General features: G+C 47.2%; 1 protein-coding gene across 3 annotated transcripts in view; it reads left to right on the forward strand.

Moving 5' to 3' along the window:
* ARHGEF12 (Rho guanine nucleotide exchange factor 12) overlaps positions 1–19,973 on the forward strand; it is a 195,814-nt gene that overhangs the window by 74,072 nt on the left and 101,769 nt on the right. For all 3 annotated transcript variants that reach the window (XM_069741781.1, XM_069741782.1, XM_069741783.1), the window contains exons 17-19: positions 2,581–2,686; positions 2,776–2,913; positions 4,548–4,580. In XM_069741781.1, the coding sequence (XP_069597882.1) occupies positions 2,581–2,686; positions 2,776–2,913; positions 4,548–4,580 (277 nt within the window). The remainder of the gene's footprint in view (positions 1–2,580; positions 2,687–2,775; positions 2,914–4,547; positions 4,581–19,973) is intronic.

Consider the following 19,973-nt stretch of genomic DNA (forward strand, 5'->3'; position numbering starts at 1 on the left):
GGGGGGGTACATGGTGTGTATCGGAGGCTACGGGGGGTGCATGCTGTATATCGGAGGCTATGGGGGGCACATGCTGTGTATCGGAGGCTACGGGGGGGGCGCATGCTGTATATCGGAGGCTACGGGGGGGCGCATGCTGTATATCGGAGGCTGGGGGGGCGCATGCTGTATATCGGAGGCTACGGGGCGCATGCTGTATATCGAAGGCTACGGGGGGCACATGCTGTATATCGGAGGCTACGGGGGGCACATGCTGTATATCGGAGGCTACGGGGGGCACATGCTCTGTATCGGAGGCTACGGGGGCACATGCTGTATATAGGAGGCTACGAGGGGGGCGCATGCTGTATATCGGAGGCTATGGGGGCGCATGCTGTATATCGGAGGCTACGGGGGGCGCATGCTGTATATCGGAGGCTACGGGGGGCGCATGCTGTATATCGGAGGCTACGGGGGGCACATGCTGTATCGGAGGCTACGGGGGGCACATGCTGTATATCGGAGGCTACAGGGGGCACATGATGTATATCGGAGGCTACTGTGGGGGGCACATGCTGTATATCGGAGGCTACTGTGGGGGGCACATGGTGTGTATCGGAGGCTACAGGGGGCACATGCTGTATATCGGAGGCTACTGTGGGGGGCACATGGTGTGTATCGGAGGCTACAGGGGGCACATGCTGTATATCGGAGGCTACTGTGGGGGGCACATGCTGTATATCGGAGGCTACTGTGGTGGGCACATGCTGTATATCGGAGGCTACAGGGGGCACATGCTGTATATCGGAGGCTACTGTGGGGGGCACATGCTGTATATCGGAGGCTACTGTGGGGGGCACATGGTGTGTATCGGAGGCTACTGTGGGGGGCACATGGTGTGTATCGGAGGCTACTGTGGGGGGCACATGGTGTGTATCTGAGGCTACAGAGGGGGCACATGGTGTGTATCTGAGGCTACAGAGGGGGCACATGGTGTGTATCGGAGGCTACAGAGGGGGCACATGGTGTGTATCGGAGGCTACGGGGGGCACATGGTGTGTATCGGAGGATACGGGGGGGCACATGGTGTGTATCTGAGGCTACGGGGGGCACATGGTGTGTATCGGGGGCTACGAGGGGGGGGGACCTGGTGTGTATCTGAGGCTACGGGGGGGCACATGGTGTGTATCGGAGGCTACGGGGGGCACATGCTGTGTATCGGAGGCTACGGGGAGCACATGGTGTGTATTGGAGGCTACGGGGGAACAAATGCTTTATATCGGAGGCTAAGGTGGGGGGCACATGCTGTATAGCTGAGGCTACAGGGGGCACATGCTGTATATTGGAGGCTACAGGGGGCACATGCTGTATATCGGAGGCCACGGAGGCGCACATGGTGTGTATCGGAGGCTCCTGGGGGGCACATGGTGTGTATCGGAGGCTACGGGGGAACAAATGCTGTATATTGGAGGCTACAGGGGCACATGCTGTATATCGGAGGCTTGATGTGGCACATGATATATATTGGTGGCCACGGGGGGGGCAGGGCACATGCTGTATATCTGAGGCCACAGGGGGGCACATGCTGTATATAGGAGGCTAGGGGGCACATGCTGTATATCGGAGGCTAGGGGGCAACATGCTGTATATCGGAGGCTAGGGGGACACATGTATGTATATCGGAGGTTTGATGGGGCACATGATATATATTGGAGGCCACAGGGGGGCACATGCTGTATATCGGGGGTTATGATGTATATAGGGGGGACTGTTTGCAGGTTCATATGGTATACAGGGAGATGTTGGTATACTTAACTCTGCTCAATATTAAGTGATATGATATAAAATATAATGTTAATATTAACATTGAGAAGTAGTCATTTTAACCTATTGATTTGGCCTCTACCACAGTCACGGTCTTTCAGGCGGCCTCCTCGGGAAAATTAATTATCCACCCCTGCTCTAAACAGTTCATGAGATATGGACCGATTTATTTAGTGCTGATTTTTATGATCTCATCGGGGCTTGTCTTTATGCTGCTCTGCACTGTTACCTTGTGAGCAATGATCCTCGGTAAAGACAATAAAACGTAGCACCAAATAAAATGGCCCAGATCTCTGAAACCATATGGCACAATTAAAAAGTAAAAACAAAACGTAATACTCAGGAAAGCAGGAGAAGTAGACTGATGGCAAAAAGTGAGCCCTTGTCACCTGGTAGCAGGTTCGCCCAGGCCCTCTGCTCCTGGCTCTGAGTGTGGTGGGCCGGGGGGCTCCTGAGAACTTACTGAAGGGTTTGCACCATCCCTTTTGAAGCGAATCTGTCATCAAGTAGATTGTAGATTGAATCTCTGCTCAGCCTGACTAACAGCTGGATGTTATACTGAGCAGGGTGAGATCACTACAGCAGGGAGGTCGGAGGTGGAAACGTTCACTAAGGATTTTAGTCTTTCTGTGATCCATTTTAAGAGGTTGCCTGCCAGTTCTTAGCCTTCTTTTTGTGTAGCATCTGACAACCAGCGACATGGTGAACAATATCCCGTGTACTGTAGTGTAGCTTTGGATGACCTATTTACCTATTATTCTTATTAATTGAATATAGAGAAAAGAAGGCCAGAATTAATACCCGAAGACTTACTGCGACAATATGTGCACACAATGCACGAGAAGATGTGTCCGGAAGTTCAGAAGCTCTTAGAGGACTTCAGGTAAATACACATCGTTCGGTTTATTGGCCACAGATGAGGACATTCTGAATGAACACATACCGATCAATCCTGACCTTTTTATCCTCCAGGCAAAAACGGAACATGGGATTGACTTTGGCGGAAAGTGAGTTGGCCAAACTGGATGCAGAACGGGCACGGGAACGCAGCACACTGGAAAAAGAGAGAATCTGCGCAGAGCCAATCTTACAGAAGATTGAGGAGGTTTTGTAAGTGATGTTGTTCTGATATTAATGCACGGACAACATTGACGTAGTCTATCAGGTCACATGGAAAACTCCTGGTGTCCTCCAGATCAACCTCAAGCTGCAGGATCACCAGAAATAATAGTGCTGCCATAGAATCGTCCCAGAACATCACTTGTGGCTAGAGACCACCACGTCATTGGTCCTCCTCAGTAAGGCATATTGCTTCATTATGTCTGATCACTTTCCGATTACTGGGGATTCAACCACTGGGCATGCACAGAACTATGATGGTTGGATGTAGAGCTGTGCAAGGAACTGAAGCAGACATGGCACCTAGTCCCTCAGTTGTTCTGATGATTGTGGGGTTCTTCGCTGTCAGACCCTCACCCTATCCCTCCTAAAACTTTTCATTCTTGTCCCAAATTCAAAATGCCCTGCCCCCCTCGAATTATTGCACTGAAAACTTTCAGCTTGGTATCCTTTTAAAGGCCAAAACATAAAAAGGATTTCATGCAATACCAAGATCTTGCGATCTAGCCGCTGCAAAAGCCAGTCGTGACCTATTGTGTCCGTGGCAGGGAAAGTGTTAATTAGTAAACCTTTCCATCACTTCTATAGTGGCCACAGCCAGGTACTGCGGATGTTCTACCTATTCACGTGAGTGCTGGTGGGATCTGCAGCATCCGGCCGGGGCCTCTATAGTTCTGACGGAGCTGCTGTGTTCCGGAAGCACTTGAGAGCTTCTGGCCAGTACCAGTATCGGCTGATCTGGGGTCACACCCCACTGATCAGATATTGATGGCTGTCTTTGGGATAGGCCATCAGTAATAAGGTATAGTGGATCAATCTGTTTAGTCAGTTTCTCGTCACGACAGCTCACTTAACTTGGTGTCTTCCTTTTAAAGGGCACCTGTCACCCCGAAAATCGCGGGTGAGGTAAGCCCACCGGCATCAGGGGCTTATCTGCAGCATTCTGTAATGCTGTAGATAAGCCCCCGATGTTACCTGAAAAAGGAGAAAAAGACGTTAGATTATACTCACCCAGGGGCGGTCCCGCTGCTGGTCTGGTCAGATGGGCGTCTCCGGTCCGCTGCGGCGCCTCCCATCTTCTTTCCATGACGTCCTCTTCTGATCTTCAGCCACGGCGCAGGCGCAGGCGTACTTTGCTCTGCCCTGTTGAGGGCAGACAAAGTACTGCAGTGCGCAGGCGCCAGGCCTCTGACCTTTCCGGCGCCTGCGCACTGCAGTACTATCCTCTGCCCTCAAGAGGGCAGAGCAAAGTACGCCTGCGCCGGAGCCGTGGCTGAAGATCAGAAGAGGACGTCATGGAAAGAAGATAGGAGGCGCCGGAGCGGACCAGAGACGCCCATCTGACCAGACCAGCAGCGGGACCGCCCCTGGGTGAGTATAATCTAACGTCTTTTTCTCCTCTTTCAGGTAACATCGGGGGCTTATCTACAGCATTACAGAATGCTGCAGATAAGCCCCTGATGCCGGTGGGCTTACCTCACCCGCGATTTTCGGGGTGACAGGTTCCCTTTAAGCTTCATCTTCTGTAAGTTGTGGTGTTAGTATTTTTACATTATTATGGTGTATATCATTAGTGGCATTATCTTGACTTCACTAAAACATATTTTTTCTCTTTTACTGTACAGACTCTCATCACAGCCTCCTGAAGATGAGAAATGGTAAGTTACTTAGTGGGTTTTATTACTAAACTTAGTCCAGGAGCGATAAGCCCAGAAAAAAGGTTCCCTATCCAGAACTTTTACCTAGTGGTCCAAGTAAAGCTTGGTCTTCCCTAATTGTTTCCTCCTATTGTTATGTAAAATGATCACGAGCCTCGGATGGAGAATATACCTCTGGCCCGTGGTCCATTTGCAGCCCACTGTTTCCTTTTCTGCGGCCCCCGGACTGATTTGCTTTGCTGGCTGTCAGCTTTTTAATTGCTCCTGAGACTGAGAGCACATGCACGCAACGTTTGGTACAGAACACTGCAGCGCATGCACTGAAGACACTGACATATCTTGGAGTCAGCATGCACTGCACTCCATGCTTCAGTCCCACCAACGACGACTGCAGTGGCAGCCGCAGGCCGTCCTGTAATGTCTATATGCCCCCAGCCCCTCCTGTGATGTCTGTATGCCCCCAGCCCCTCCTGTGATGTCTATATGCTCCCAGCCCCTCCTGTGATGCGTCTATTTGCCCCCAGCCCCTCCTGTGATGCGCCTATATGCCCCCAGCCCCTCCTGTGATGCGTCTATATGCCCCCAGCCCCTCCTGTGATGCGTCTATATGCCCCCAGCCCCTCCTGTGATGCGTCTATATGCTCCCAGCCCCTCTATGTATGCCACCATCCAGGAGCGGACACGGACAGCTTGGGGTCCCTGTGCAGGAAATGTGTCTCTTAAGGTGACAAATCTAAGGCACTGTGCTATATGTAAGCGAGTACACTTTATACAAACAAACAAACAAACAATTGGGCGGGCACCATTCACTAATACCATAGACTGAAAAATTACTTCCACCTTGAGAAAGACACCACAAGTGTCGGAACGCGTGGGTTTGGGTATCCCGTTGGCTGGACTTCATGCTGGGGCGGGCGACCATCTGACTGCATTGGGGCCGGGGCTAAGTATTGACTATTGCCTTCTTCAAAACCTTCTTGGGGAGCCCAGCGTCAGGGGATCCACCTGGGGACCCCATTGCATTTATGGAGAGTATACAGGTCCTTCTCAAAAAATTAGCATATAGTGTTAAATTTCATTATTTACCATAATGTAATGATTACAATTAAACTTTCATATATTATAGATTCATTATCCACCAACTGAAATTTGTCAGGTCTTTTATTGTTTTAATACTGATGATTTTGGCATACAACTCCTGATAACCCAAAAAACCTGTCTCAATAAATTAGCATATTTCACCCATCCAATCAAATAAAAGTGTTTTTTAATAACAAACAAAAAAACCATCAAATAATAATGTTCAGTTATGCACTCAATACTTGGTCGGGAATCCTTTGGCAGAAATGACTGCTTCAATGCGGCGTGGCATGGAGGCAATCAGACTGTGACACTGCTGAGATGTTATGGAGGCCCAGGATGCTTCAATAGTGGCCTTAAGCTCATCCAGAGTGTTGGGTCTTGCGTCTCTCAACTTTCTCTTCACAATATCCCACAGATTCTCTATGGGGTTCAGGTCAGGAGAGTTGGCAGGCCAATTGAGCACAGTAATACCATGGTCAGTAAACCATTTACCAGTGGTTTTGGCACTGTGAGCAGGTGCCAGGTCGTGCTGAAAAATGAAATCTTCATCTCCATAAAGCATTTCAGCCGATGGAAGCATGAAGTGCTCCAAAATCTCCTGATAGCTAGCTGCATTGACCCTGCCCTTGATGAAACACAGTGGACCAACACCAGCAGCTGACATGGCACCCCACACCATCACTGACCGTGGGTACTTGACACTGGACTTCAGGCATTTTGGCATTTCCTTCTCCCCAGTCTTCCTCCAGACTCTGGCACCTTGATTTCCGAATGACATGCAAAATTTGCTTTCATCAGAAAAAAGTACTTGGGACCACTTAGCAACAGTCCAGTGCTGCTTCTCTGTAGCCCAGGTCAGGCGCCTCTGCCGCTGTTTATGGTTCAAAAGTGGCTTTACCTGGGGAATGCGGCACCTGTAGCCCATTTCCTGCACACGCCTGTGCACGGTGGCTCTGGATGTTTCCACACCAGACTCAGTCCACTGCTTCCTCAGGTTCCCCAAGGTCTGGAATCGGTCCTTCTCCACAATCTTCCTCAGGGTCCGGTCTCCTCTTCTCGTTGTACAGCGTTTTCTGCCACATTGTTTCCTTCCAACAGACTTACCATTGAGGTGCCTTGATACAGCACTCTGGGAACAGCCTATTTGTTGAGAAATTTCTTTCTGGGTCTTACCCTCTTGCTTGAGGGTGTCAAGGATGGCCTTCTTGACATCTGTCAGGTCACTAGTCTTACCCATGATGGGGGTTTTGAGTAATGAACCAGGCAGGGAGTTTATAAAAGCCTCAGGTATCTTTTGCATGTGTTTAGAGTTAATTAGTTGATTCAGAAGATTAGGGTAATAGGTCGTTTAGAGAACCTTTTCTTGATATGCTAATTTATTGAGACAGGTTTTTTGGGTTATCAGGAGTTGTATGCCAAAATCATCAGTATTGAAACAATAAAAGACCTGACAAATTTCAGTTGGTGGATAATGAATCTATAATATATGAAAGTTTAATTGTAATCATTACATTATGGTAAATAATGAAATTTAACACTATATGCTAATTTTTTGAGAATGACCTGTATTGTCATTATTTTGACCATTGGGCAGGACACATTGCCTGTGCACACAGATCTAGGAGGGACTTTATTCATTTATTTAGTCCAAACCACTGAGATTATGCCGGGATCCGGCTGCAAGTGTTTTCTCCTGCTTCATATATATGTGCTGTGTTGCTATTAACAAACCTTTGTACATGTTATTATCTCCAGCCTAGGGATACCGTTGCTTGGGTATTGGACCCTTCATTTATTGATTTGTATCTACGTGAATTATCCTCTATGTATTTTTAATTGTTTTTATGTGTTTTCTGGTTCTGCAATAAAGCTTGTTTATAATGTTGATTGGCTTGGGTGATCCCTGACATGGGCATGTATCTTTTTCTCACAATTTTTCTGAGTACACTGTATACTAAGGGGCTGTGTTAGACATAATAATCGATAATAGCGTCTTCCTCCACCTCCCCCTGTTCTTAAATCCATTATAAATCCCCCACATCCCGTTATTGCCCTCTTCACCACCTCCATTTTTGCTTTCTCCCCACCACCCCATTATTGCCCATTCCACCACCTCCATCATTTCCTCTTCCCCACCACCTCCATCATTTCCTCTTCCCCACCACCCCTATCATTGCCCTCTCCGTCAACCCAATCATTGCCTTCTGTCCCATCACCCCATCATTGCCCTCTCCTCCACCTACACACACACAGCACCATTCACCTCTCTGCACTCACACACCTCACCTCTGCGCACGATATCCTGAAGCCGCACCATCGCCGGCAGCTTCCTGTCTCGCACAGCCACGGCGCTGCATGATGATGTCATTTAGCAGCTGCTAATAGCGCCCCTCATAGAGTATGATGCAATCACCCCTCATAGAATATAAATATAACACAGCTCCCCATAGAATATAATGTAGCGCTGAATAGAATATAATACAGCCCACCTCCCCATAGAATATAATGTAGCCCCATCAAAGAGTATGATGCAATCCTCCCTCATAAAATCTAATACAGCCCCCCATAGAATATAATGTAGTCCTCCCATAGAATATAATATACCCCCCATAATATATAACACAGCCTCCCCCATAGAATATAATATACCGCCTGCGTAGTATACAGCACTGGCCCCACAGTCCAGTACTCACTGTTTTATAGTAAAAATAAAAGCCGCACCTCTTGCCCGCACCTCTTGCCCGCGTTGCTCCCTGCTCCTGACTCAGCGGCTGCACTGCCTGGCAGACAGTGAGTACGCGATGACGTCATCGCGCACCCATAGTGTCAGAGGCAGAGCGGGGAATGATGGGAGAGGCAGCATCAGGTGATGTTCTCTCCTCCATCATTGCTTTGAACTATACTGGCACACGTTTATAGTTCATTGCGGCGGGGGAGTCGGTGCTGGCGGCAGGCGGGCCCCTGCCTCACATAGGTCCCATAGCGGCTGTGTGATGTGCCGCTAGCTGGGGGAGTGGGGGCCCTAGGCAGCTGCCTGCCCCTAACGCTGGCTGGGGGGGGTCACTGCAACGTTGCAATAAAATGCAATAGCTATCCATCCAAACACCATATCTGCCAAATGTTATTAATTAATTTCCCCTCTCCAGTCCATCCTTAATGCAGCAGCCAGGGTCGTCCATCTGGCTAATCGTTACTCGGACGCGTCCGCTCTTCGCCAGTCGTTACACTGGCTGCCCATTCATTACAGGATACAATTCAAAGTACTTGTTCTCACCCACAAAGCTCTCCACAGTGCGGCACCGCCTTACATCTCCTCCCTCATTTCTGTCTATCGGCCTAGCCGACCACTGCGCTCTGCAAACGACTTTCGACTAACCTCTGCACTAATCCGTACCTCCCACTCCCGACTCCAAGACTTCTCCCGTGCTGCGCCAATCCTCTGGAATGCTCTACCCCAAGATATTAGGACCATCCATAACTTGCATAGTTTTAGGCGCTCGCTCAAAACTCATTTGTTCAGAGCGGCCTATCACGTTCCCTAATCAAACTCATTTTATGTGTGTGTGTGTGTGTGTGTAGCCCATTCAGTATCTCCATCTATCCCCCACCCCCTGAAGATGGCTGGACCATCATTGTAAATACATCATTGTAAATACACAACTGTACTTTGTATCCCCCCCCACCTCATTGTAGATTGTAAGCTCTCACGAGCAGGGTCGTCTTATTTTGTCTTATTTTGCTTTATTACTGTATTATTAACATTGTTACTTATGACTGTTGTGTTTGAAACTGTTAAACTGTAAAGCGCTGCGGAATATGTTGGCGCTATATAAATAAAGATTATTATTATTATTATTATTAATTAAAACATCAGCTCAGGATGCAAAAAATAAGCAGTCGCCCAACCCCGGATCCCGAAAAATGGAAAATGTGTGGTTCTTGAAAAAAAGGCTAATTTACATTTTTTTTTTATCACTTAAATAAAAAAAGAACTTAAAAGCTATTCATGTTTGGTATCTACATACTCGTACTGACCTGCAGAATCATATTGTCAGATCAGTTTTACTGTGTAGTGAACATGATAAATAGCAAGCACAAAAAACAATTGTGGAATTGCAACTTTTTCTTTTGTAATGTCAATACCCTTGGAGTCTTTTTTTTTTTTTTTTTTTTTTCCCCCCCGCTTTCCAGTACATCACACGATAAAATGAATGGTGTCATTCAAAAGTACAACTTGCCTGCAAAAAAAGCAAGCCCTCCTATGGCTATGTGAATGGAAAAGTAAAAAAGTTATAGCTCTTGGAGGAAGGGGAGGGAAAAAAATTGCCCTGGGTTGAAGGGGTTAAATAAGCTGTAATTTTCTGCGGACACATTCCCTTTAAGCACGGCGTCCAATGTTGCATCCGTGTGAGCTTGGGCTACTTTACACGTGTCTGTGATTTTTCTTCCCACTTCCATATTGTGATGTGACGCCACGTTCTGCCACGTCAGTGACCGAGTCAGAGTTAGTTTCTTTGATAACTGCACCCAGCATAATAGAAGGCGACTTGCGGGTAGTAAAACGGTTCAAGGTAAGGATATATATGAGTGCGGGGAGGTTACATAGCCACGTAACACAGTGTACTCAGCAGAAATAATAATCATTTTATATAAAATAGCATTAATTCAGATGCTATTTAACCCTGTGGGAGCAGCAGATTGGTATTACATATCCACCTGATATCTCCGAAGGAAAACACTAGGCAAAACCTGACCACTTTTGTCCTGGTGCCGGGTTTTCTTTAGATCAGGGGTGTCAAACTGCATTCCTCGAGGGCTGCAAACAGGTCATGTTTTCAGGATTTCCTTGTACTGCACAGGTGATTTAATCACCTACACAAATAATGAGTTGGTGATCAAATTATCACCTGTGCAGTACAAGGATATCCTGAAAACATGACCTGTTTGCAGCCCTCGAGGAATGCAGTTTGACACCCCTGCTTTAGATGGATGCAGAAGGAACCACATGGGCAGGACATGGCTTCATGGCGACCCTGAGGCATAGCTTCTGGACGGGGCTCTGACGATAGAGCACGCTCACACCTTTCGGGGCCACAGAAGGCTTGTACAGCTGCTGCCACGAGGATGTGCGCAGTTGTGATCAATCTCTTGGCTTTATTTAGGTTGTACTTCATTTTTTGGTGATTAGTGTCCTCATTAGTCATAGAGAAGTGTCAGGATTATTTGAAAGCAAGTTGCGTAATGAAGTTTTATGAAAATAAATTGCCAAAATATTCTCTGTATTCACTCACCAGACGTTGTTATTACTACACCTAAGTGGTCCCAGTTCAAAGTTTGTCTGTTTTCCCAGTTTAATATATGTAAAGCTTTGCTTTGCCATGATGTAGAGGAAAGCAGGTGACTGAGGGGGTAAATGGGCGATATCCTACTATACGTATGCACAAGAATAAGACCCCTGCCAGTGAGTAACATTGATCTTATGACTATGGCACATACACCACAGGACTCCTTTATTGGCCCTGTGAAGTTGATGGGTCAGGATTGATTTCGAGGTGTGCGGACCACCTGCACAGGCACCACAGGACTCCCTTATTGGCCCTGTGGAGTCCATGGGTCAGGGCTGTTCTGGAGGTGTGCGGACCACCTGCACAGGCACCACAGGACTCCTTTATTGGCCCTGTGGAGTCCATGGGTCAGGGCTGTTCTGGAGGTGTGCGGACCACCTGCACAGGCACCACAGGACTCCTCTATTGGCTCTGTGGAGTTCATGGGTCAGGGCAGTTTTGGAGGTGTGCGGACCACCTGCACAGGCACCACAGGACTCCTCTATTGGCTCTGTGGAGTTCATGGGTCAGGGCAGTTTTGGAGGTGTGCGGACCACCTGTACAGACACCACAGGACTCCTTTATTGGCCCTGTAGAGTCGATGGGTCAGGGCAGTTTTGGAGGTGTGCAGACCACCTGTACAGACACCACAGGACTCCCTTATTGGCCCTGTGGAGTCGATGGGTCAGGGCAGTTTTGGAGGTGTGCGGACCACCTGTACAGACACCACAGGACTCCCTTATTGGCCCTGTGGAGTCCATGGGTCAGGGCAGTTTTGGAGGTGTGCAGACCACCTGTACAGACACCACAGGACTCCCTTATTGGCCCTGTGGAGTCCATGGGTCAGGGCAGTTTTGGAGGTGTGCGGACCACCTGTACAGACACCACAGGACTCCCTTATTGGCCCTGTGGAGTCGATGGGTCAGGGCAGTTTTGGAGGTGTGCAGACCACCTGTACAGACACCACAGGACTCCCTTATTGGCCCTGTGGAGTCGATGGGTCAGGGCAGTTTTGGAGGTGTGCGGACCACCTGTACAGACACCACAGGACTCCCTTATTGGCCCTGTGGAGTCCATGGGTCAGGGCAGTTTTGGAGGTGTGCGGACCACCTGTACAGACACCACAGGACTCCCTTATTGGCCCTGTGGAGTCCATGGGTCAGGGCAGTTTTGGAGGTGTGCGGACCACCTGTACAGACACCACAGGACTCCTTTATTGTCCCTGTGGAGTCCATGGGTCAGGGCAGTTTTGAAGGCGTGCGGACCACCTGTACAGGCACCACAGGACTCCCTTATTGGCCCTGTGGAGTTCATGGGTCAGGGCAGCTTTGAAGGTGTGCGGACCACCTGTACAGGCACCACAGGACTCCCTTATTGGCCCTGTGGAGTTCATGGGTCAGGGCAGTTTTGAAGGCGTGCGGACCACCTGTACAGGCACCACAGGACTCCCTTATTGGCCCTGTGGAGTTCATGGGTCAGGGCAGCTTTGAAGGTGTGCGGACCACCTGTACAGACACCACATGACTCCCTTATTGGCCCTGTGGAGTCCATGGGTCAGGGCAGTTTTGGAGGTGTGCGGACCACCTGTACAGACACCACAGGACTCCTTTATTGGCCCTGTGGAGTCCATGGGTCCGGGCAGTTTTGAAGGCGTGCGGACCACCTGCACAATGTCCCTTTTTAATATTCTAGCTGATAAAGTTTATAATTTGAGAAGAGGAGGGACGGAGGCGGCAGAAGCCATCGGACTGTAATCCGGATAGTTCAGTAGCCAGCTGCTCTGCACGGAGAGCCGCACCTGTCTGGAGGGAAATGCTGGTTATCTCTTATTATTGGTACAGAGGAGAAGATGACGTGAAGACCTGCAGCCTCCTGCCGGCTCCGTGCTAGTAAGCGCCTACATTTCCCATGATCCAGCCGTGGAGATCGGCGTAGGGCCGCGTTCTTCTTCTGTTCCTCAGCACTTGGACTGGACGAATACACACTGACCTCATCCAGTCATTTCTATACATCCTGATGCTGTTCCTCTGTTACCCTTCTTGGAAACCTGAATGAATAAATTGACATCTGGGTGTCATTAAGGGTCAGGGTACCCAGCCAGCTGTCCAGGAGGGATAATGGAGGAATAGCAGAATGCTGAGTTCTAAGATGGAGAGTTTTCCTACCTTAGAACTTCTGCTGCCTGTTCCTGGGGAGGGGATTCAATATAAAATGATAAATCGTGTATTCTCCTCCCGAACCAGCACTGGTCCTGGCTCTGGATTGTGGTTTCCCCTCTACAGCCATCCTGGAATAAGCAGTGTCACATGACGGCTGCAGCCCATTAGCGCCCAGTGATGGCTGCCAGTGTTTTACCAGCCTAAAGAGGTAATCCAGTGTACGAAGATGATCACCCATCCACTGCACACACCTGAATTGTTAGATCCATGTGGATCTCCTCCCTGGGATCTTCACTGATCACAACTTATGTCCCCTGTCCCCAGTGGGCTCCAAGAGCATGGCCGGGAGGCATCGGACGGAGGGATCCTCGCTGATCTAAGAGTCATCACCCACCCAGTACATTTCTGAGAGCTGGAGCACCCCTTCTAGATCACATAGGTGCAAACGTCAGAGAATTGCCTTCACCTTCAGTGACCCGCACCCAGATATGGATCAGACCTTCAGGACATCTGCATTCTGCAGAAACGTTCAGGGTTTAATCCATAGATTGCAATGTGTTTAATTAAGATCGGCTGGGTTCATATCAAAGAAAAAATTCTATTTGCGCGCACCGATGGTCTCCGAGGAGAAAAGCTTCATTATCCTGACTTGATTAAAAGTCGTCAAGCAGCAGACGCTAAACTCTGTTAACGAAACAAATATCTACCAAATCCTCGAGCCTCCGAAACCCTCCTGTAATGGGAGACCCACAGATTGGATTATTAGAACGTTTCAGAGCGGACTCGTCACAAGATGCAGTGATCACACGGGAAAGGAAGGCTGTGGAACGCAGTGGTCCCTCCAGCGGATGTGAATGGGGGTCCGAGCCAGTGGAGGATAAGAATGAGTGATAGGTCTTTATTCTGGGTGTTGGCTGCCACACAGGTGGTATTCACCATACTACCAAATTCTGTGAGCGTCCTCATGATCCTTCTGCACAGCAGCCGAGCATATAATGTCATCAAAAGATCACCTTTATCAGAAATCAGGTTTTTAAGTGAAATGGATTTTGTCAAATTGTATTTTTAACTAGCTGAAGAGCCCGGCGTTGCCTGGGCATACTAAATATCTGTGGTTAGTTATAGCACCTCACTTCTCTTATTTTCCCATTACGCCTCTCATTTTCCCAATCACATCTTTAATTTTCCCCCTCACATCTCTCATTTTCCCCCTCACTCCTCTCATTTTCTCCCTCACTCCTCTCATTCCCGCCTAACACTTGTCATTTCGACCTCACATCTGTCATTTTCCGATCACTCCACTATTTTCCCTCACTCCTCTCATTTTGCACTCACACCTTTTCATTTTCACCTCACACCTCTCATTTTCACCTCAGTATACACATGTTTGTCATCTCCCTTATATATAGTATACACCTGTATGTCATCTCCTGTATATAGTATATACCTGTATGTCATCTCCCCTATATATAGTATATACCTGCTGTGTGTCATCTCCCCTGTATATAGTATATACCTGTATGTCATCTCCTCCTATATATAGTATATTCCTGTATGTCATCTCCTCCTATATATAGTATATACCTGTATGTCATCTCCTCCTATATATAGTATATACCTGTATGTCATCTCCTTCTATATATAGTATATGCCTGTGTCATCTCCCCTGTATATAGTATATATCTGTGTGTCCTCTCCTCCTGTATATAGTATATACCTGTATGTCATCTTCTATATATAGCATATACCTGTATGTCATCTCCTCCTGTATATAGTATATACCTGTAGGTAATCTGCTCCTGTATATAGTATATACCTATGTGTCAGCTCCTCCTGTATATAGTATATACCTGTATGTCATCTCCTCCTGTATATAGTATGTACCTGTATGTCATCTCCTCCTTTATATAGTATATACCTGTGTGTCATCTCCTCCTGTATATAGTATATACCTGTGTGTCATCTCCTCCTGTATATAGTATGTACCTATATGTCATCTCCTCCTCTATATAGTATATACCTGTGTGTCATCTCCTCCTGTATATAGTATGTACCTGTATGTCATCTCCTCCTCTATATAGTATATACCTGTGTGTCATCTCTCCTGTATATAGTATATATCTGTGTGTCATCTCTCCTGTATATAGTATATATCTGTGTGATCTCCTGTATTAGACCTCGTTAACACGTTATTTGCTCAGTATTTTTACCTCAGTATTTGTAAGATAAATTGGCAGCCTGATAAATCCCTAGCCAACAGGAAGCCCTCCCCCCTGGCAGTATATATTAGCTCACACATACTAGGTCATGTGACTGACAGCTGCCGTATTTCCTATATGGTACATTTGTTGCTCTTGTAGTTTGTCTGCTTATTAATCAGAATTTTATTTTTGAAGGCTAATACCAGACTTGTGTGTGTTTTAGGGCGAGTTTCGTTTGTCAAGTTGTGTGTGTTGAGTTGTGTGTGGCGACATGCATGTAGCGACTTTTGTGAGATGAGATGAGTTTTGTGTGGCAACATGCGTGTAGCAACTTTTTGTGTGTCGAGTTGCATGTGACAGGTTAGTGTAGCAAGTTGTGTGCAGCAAGTTTTGCGCATGGCGAGTTTTGCGCGTGGTGAGTTTTATGTCTGGTGCCTTTTGAGTATGTGCAAATTTTGTGTGAGGCAACTTTTGCATGTGTTGCAAATTTTGTGCATATGGCAATTTTTCCGCATGTGCAAGTTTTGCGTGTGGCGAGTTTTCCATGAGGTGAGTTTTGCACTTGTGGCGAGTTTTGCGTGAGCCTATTTTTTGCATGTGGTGAGTTTTGAGCGGCGACTTTTGTGTTTCGACTTTTATGTGGCGAGGTTGGCGTATGTGTGGTGAAATGTGTGCTGAGGGTGGTATATGTGTTCAAGCACGTGGTAGTGTGTGGCGCATTATGTGTGTGTGTTCATATCCCCGTGTGGTGAGTATCCCATGTCGGGGTCCTACCTTAGCAACTGTACGGTATATACTCTTTGGCGCCATCGCTCTCATTCTTTAAGTCCCCCTTGTTCACATCTGGCAGCTGTCAATTTGCCTCCAACACTTTTCCTTTCACTTTTTCCCCATTATGTAGATAGGGGAAAAATAGTTTGGTGAATTGGAAAGCGCGGAGTTAAAATTTCACCTCACAACATAGGCTATGACGCTCTCGGGGTCCAGACGTGTGACTGTGCAAAATTTTGTTTCTGTAGCTGCGACGCCTCCAACACTTTTCCTTTCCCTTTTTCCCGATTTATGTAGATAGGGGCAAAATTGTTTGGTGAATTGGAAAGCGCGGGGTTAAAATTTCGCCTCACAATATAGCCTATGATGCTCTCGGGGTCCAGACGTGTGACTGTGCAAAATTTTGTGGCTGTAGCTGCGACAGTGCAGATGCCAATCCCGGACATACACACACACACACATACACATAAAAACACACACACACACACACACACACACACACACACACACACACACACACACACACACACACACATTCAGCTTTATATAGTAGATATTGTTCCATACCACTAAATAAAATTAAAAAAATCATCTTGCAGTGTTCACACTGGTCACTACGCCTAGTATTGGTCTCATACTTACTGTATTTCTCAGCAGCCACATGGACATAAGTAGTAATAGACCGCCTCTGACACTGTGTAATATACTGACCCTGTGTAATAGACCGCCCCTGACCCTGTGTAATGGACCGCCCCTGACCCTGTGTAATAAACCGCAACTGACCCTGTGTAATAGGCCGCCCCTGACCCTGCGTAATAGGCCGCCCCTGACCCTGCGTAATAGGCCGCCCCTGACCCTGCGTAATAGGCCGCCCCTGACCCTGCGTAAGAGGCCGCCCCTGACCCTGCGTAAGAGGCCGCCCCTGACCCTGCGTAAGAGGCCGCCCCTGACCCTGTTAAACCTGTATTGAAGGATTTTGTGATAATTTTTTGATCTGGGCAAAGGCGATAGTGGATCCTGTGTACCTACTTTGTATTGAGTTGCCAAATTTAATTCCTGTCTGTGGTGATAATAAGACTGCTGAAAAGTCTACTCTATGGAACGAAGTATAAGTTTAGTATAAGGCCTTGTGGTTTTTCCGCTGGCATTTTTATTGATACCTTTTTGAACGCTTTTTAGTGAATGTTTATAAAATACTTTGCTTTTACATTTTGCTACATCAGACTTTTGCAGATGCAGTAATACCAGCTATCTTTACTTTTTTTTCTTTTCTTTTTTTTTTCCCCTCTTTATCTTTAAACTAGGATATATGGAATTTGGAGATAATTCAGATATTTATATTTTTGAGAACTTTTTCTTTTATTTTTTTTGTGATCCCTTGTTTGATATACTACAATAATTATTTTTTTATATTTTATTCAGGGACTAAAATTGGTTTTACCTCACCTACCAGACTGCACTTAATGATGCACACTGACTGATCCATAATATGTGGTTCAGTTCCCATAGGCTTCCATTGTTCTCGGCAGCACAAATCTTGTTTACACAGGATGGTTTGATCATTTTGCCTGTTTGGTTAATCTACAAGGTTATACGAGCGTTCAAGTAGACCCCAACTCTTTACCATTCATAATGGGTCTTGTTAAATGTATAGATTGTAGTCTGGAAGGAATAAGAATAAAATGCGTAGTAAGAAGATTCTGCCAGGGTTTCAGTGTATCTGTTCATCCATTTTCAGGTTCACTTGGCCTCATACTACCCATCGTTTAGATGAAAGGGAAATAATGACTTGTGCTGGGCTGTTGCCGAGTGTAATTGGTACTTTTTCTGTTGAACGGGAAAACCACTACCTTGCTAGATCAGAGAAATTTGTGACATCTCCCTTTTGTGGAGGAGGAGAAATTTCTTGGGAGATACAAGGATTTTAAAGAGAAAAGTAAAAATAGAAACTTGTCTGATACTCCTGTTAATACAAGTATGTTAGGTTTGACACCTCTTTTCTGAGTTTTTAAACTGAGAACCATTATGTCCATTACTGGTATGATATGATTTTTTTAAATTCCGTAAAATGTTTTACTGTATAAAATGGCAAATTATCACCTTTGTTAAATGTTTCTGTGCGTACGTAGGGCCATACTTTAAGCTGTTGGGAACATCTTTCTTTTAGTCGGCTTCTGAATCTCTAGTTCTAGCTTTCCTTGGACCTTTTGACACGTGGTAGTGTTTGTTTGTTTTTTTCACCGGTTTCTGTTGTATTTTTGGTTGATTAGTGTACTTGGCTTCTTCTTTCCTCATCACCTTGGTATCTCCAGTATTAGATCAAATAGGGTAGACCGCAGTGTGAGCGGCCTCTTCTTACCTCAGCACCCCTGGTATCTCCTGTATTAGATAACATAGGCTGGACAGCAGTGTGAGCAGCCTCTTCTTATCTCAGTACCTCCATTATTAGATCAGATACAGTCTGGAGAGCAATGTGAGCAGCCTCCTCTTAAGGTACTGTCACACTAGACGATATCGCTAGTGATCCGTGACGTTGCAGCGTACTCGCTAGCGATATCGTCCAGTGTGACAGGCAGCAGCGATCAGGCCCCTGCTGGGAGATCGCTGGTCGGGGAAGAAAGTCCAGAACTTTATTTCGTCACTGGACTCCCCGCAGACATCGCTGAATCGGCGTGTGTGACACCGATTCAGCGATGTCTTCACTGGTAACCAGGGTAAACATCGGGTAACTAAGCGCAGGGCCGCGCTTAGTAACCCGATGTTTACCCTGGTTACCAGCGTAAAAAAACAAACAGTACATACTTACATTCAGCTGTCTGTCCCTTGCCGTCTGGTTCCTGCAATGACTGCTGGCCGTAAAGTGAAAGCAGAGCACAGCCACAGCGGTGAGTCACCGCTGTGTGACTCACCGCTGTGCTGTGCTTTCACTTTCACTTTGCGGCCAGCAGTCAGTGCAGGAACCAGACGGCAAGGGACAGACAGCTGAATGTAAGTATGTACTGTTTGTTTTTTTACGCTGGTAACCAGGGTAAACATCGGGTTACTAAGCGCGGCCCTGCGCTTAGTTACCCGATGTTTACCCTGGTTACCGGGGACCTCGGGATCGTTGGTCGCTGGAGAGCTGTCTGTGTGACAGCTCTCCAGCGACCAAACAGCGACGCTGCAGCGATCCGGATCGTTGTCGGTATCGCTGCAGCGTCGCTAAGTGTGACGGTACCTTTACCCCAGCACTCTTGGCATCTCCAATATTAGATCAGATAGGATGGACAGCAGTGTGAGCAGACTCAGCACCCATGATATCTCCAGTATTAGATCAGATAGGGTGGAGAGCAATGTGAGCAGCCTCCTCTTACCCCAGCACTCCTGGCATCTCCAATATTAGATCAGATAGACATGATGGACAGCAGTGTGAGCAGACTCAGCACCCATGATATCTCCAGTATTAGATCAGATAGGGTGGACAGCATTGTCCACAGCCTCCTCTTACCTCAGCACCCATGGTATCTCCAGTATTAGATCAGATAGGTTGGACAGCAGTGTCCGCAGCCTCCTCTTACCTCAACACTCCTGGTATCTCCAATATTAGATCAGATAGACATGATGGACAGCAGTGTGAGCAGACTCAGCACCCCTGGTATCTCCAGTATTAGATCAGATAGGGTGGACAGCAGTGTCTGCAGCCTCCTCTTACCCCAGCACTCCTGGCATCTCCAATATTAGATCAGATAGACATGATGGACAGCAGTGTGAGCAGACTCAGCACCCATGGTATCTCCAGTATCAGATCAGATAGGGTGGACAGCATTGTCCACAGCCTCCTCTTACCTCAGCACCCATGGTATCTCCAGTATTAGA

The sequence above is a fragment of the Ranitomeya imitator genome, chromosome 10 (assembly GCF_032444005.1).
Source record: "Ranitomeya imitator isolate aRanImi1 chromosome 10, aRanImi1.pri, whole genome shotgun sequence".
Lineage (NCBI taxonomy): Eukaryota > Metazoa > Chordata > Amphibia > Anura > Dendrobatidae > Ranitomeya > Ranitomeya imitator.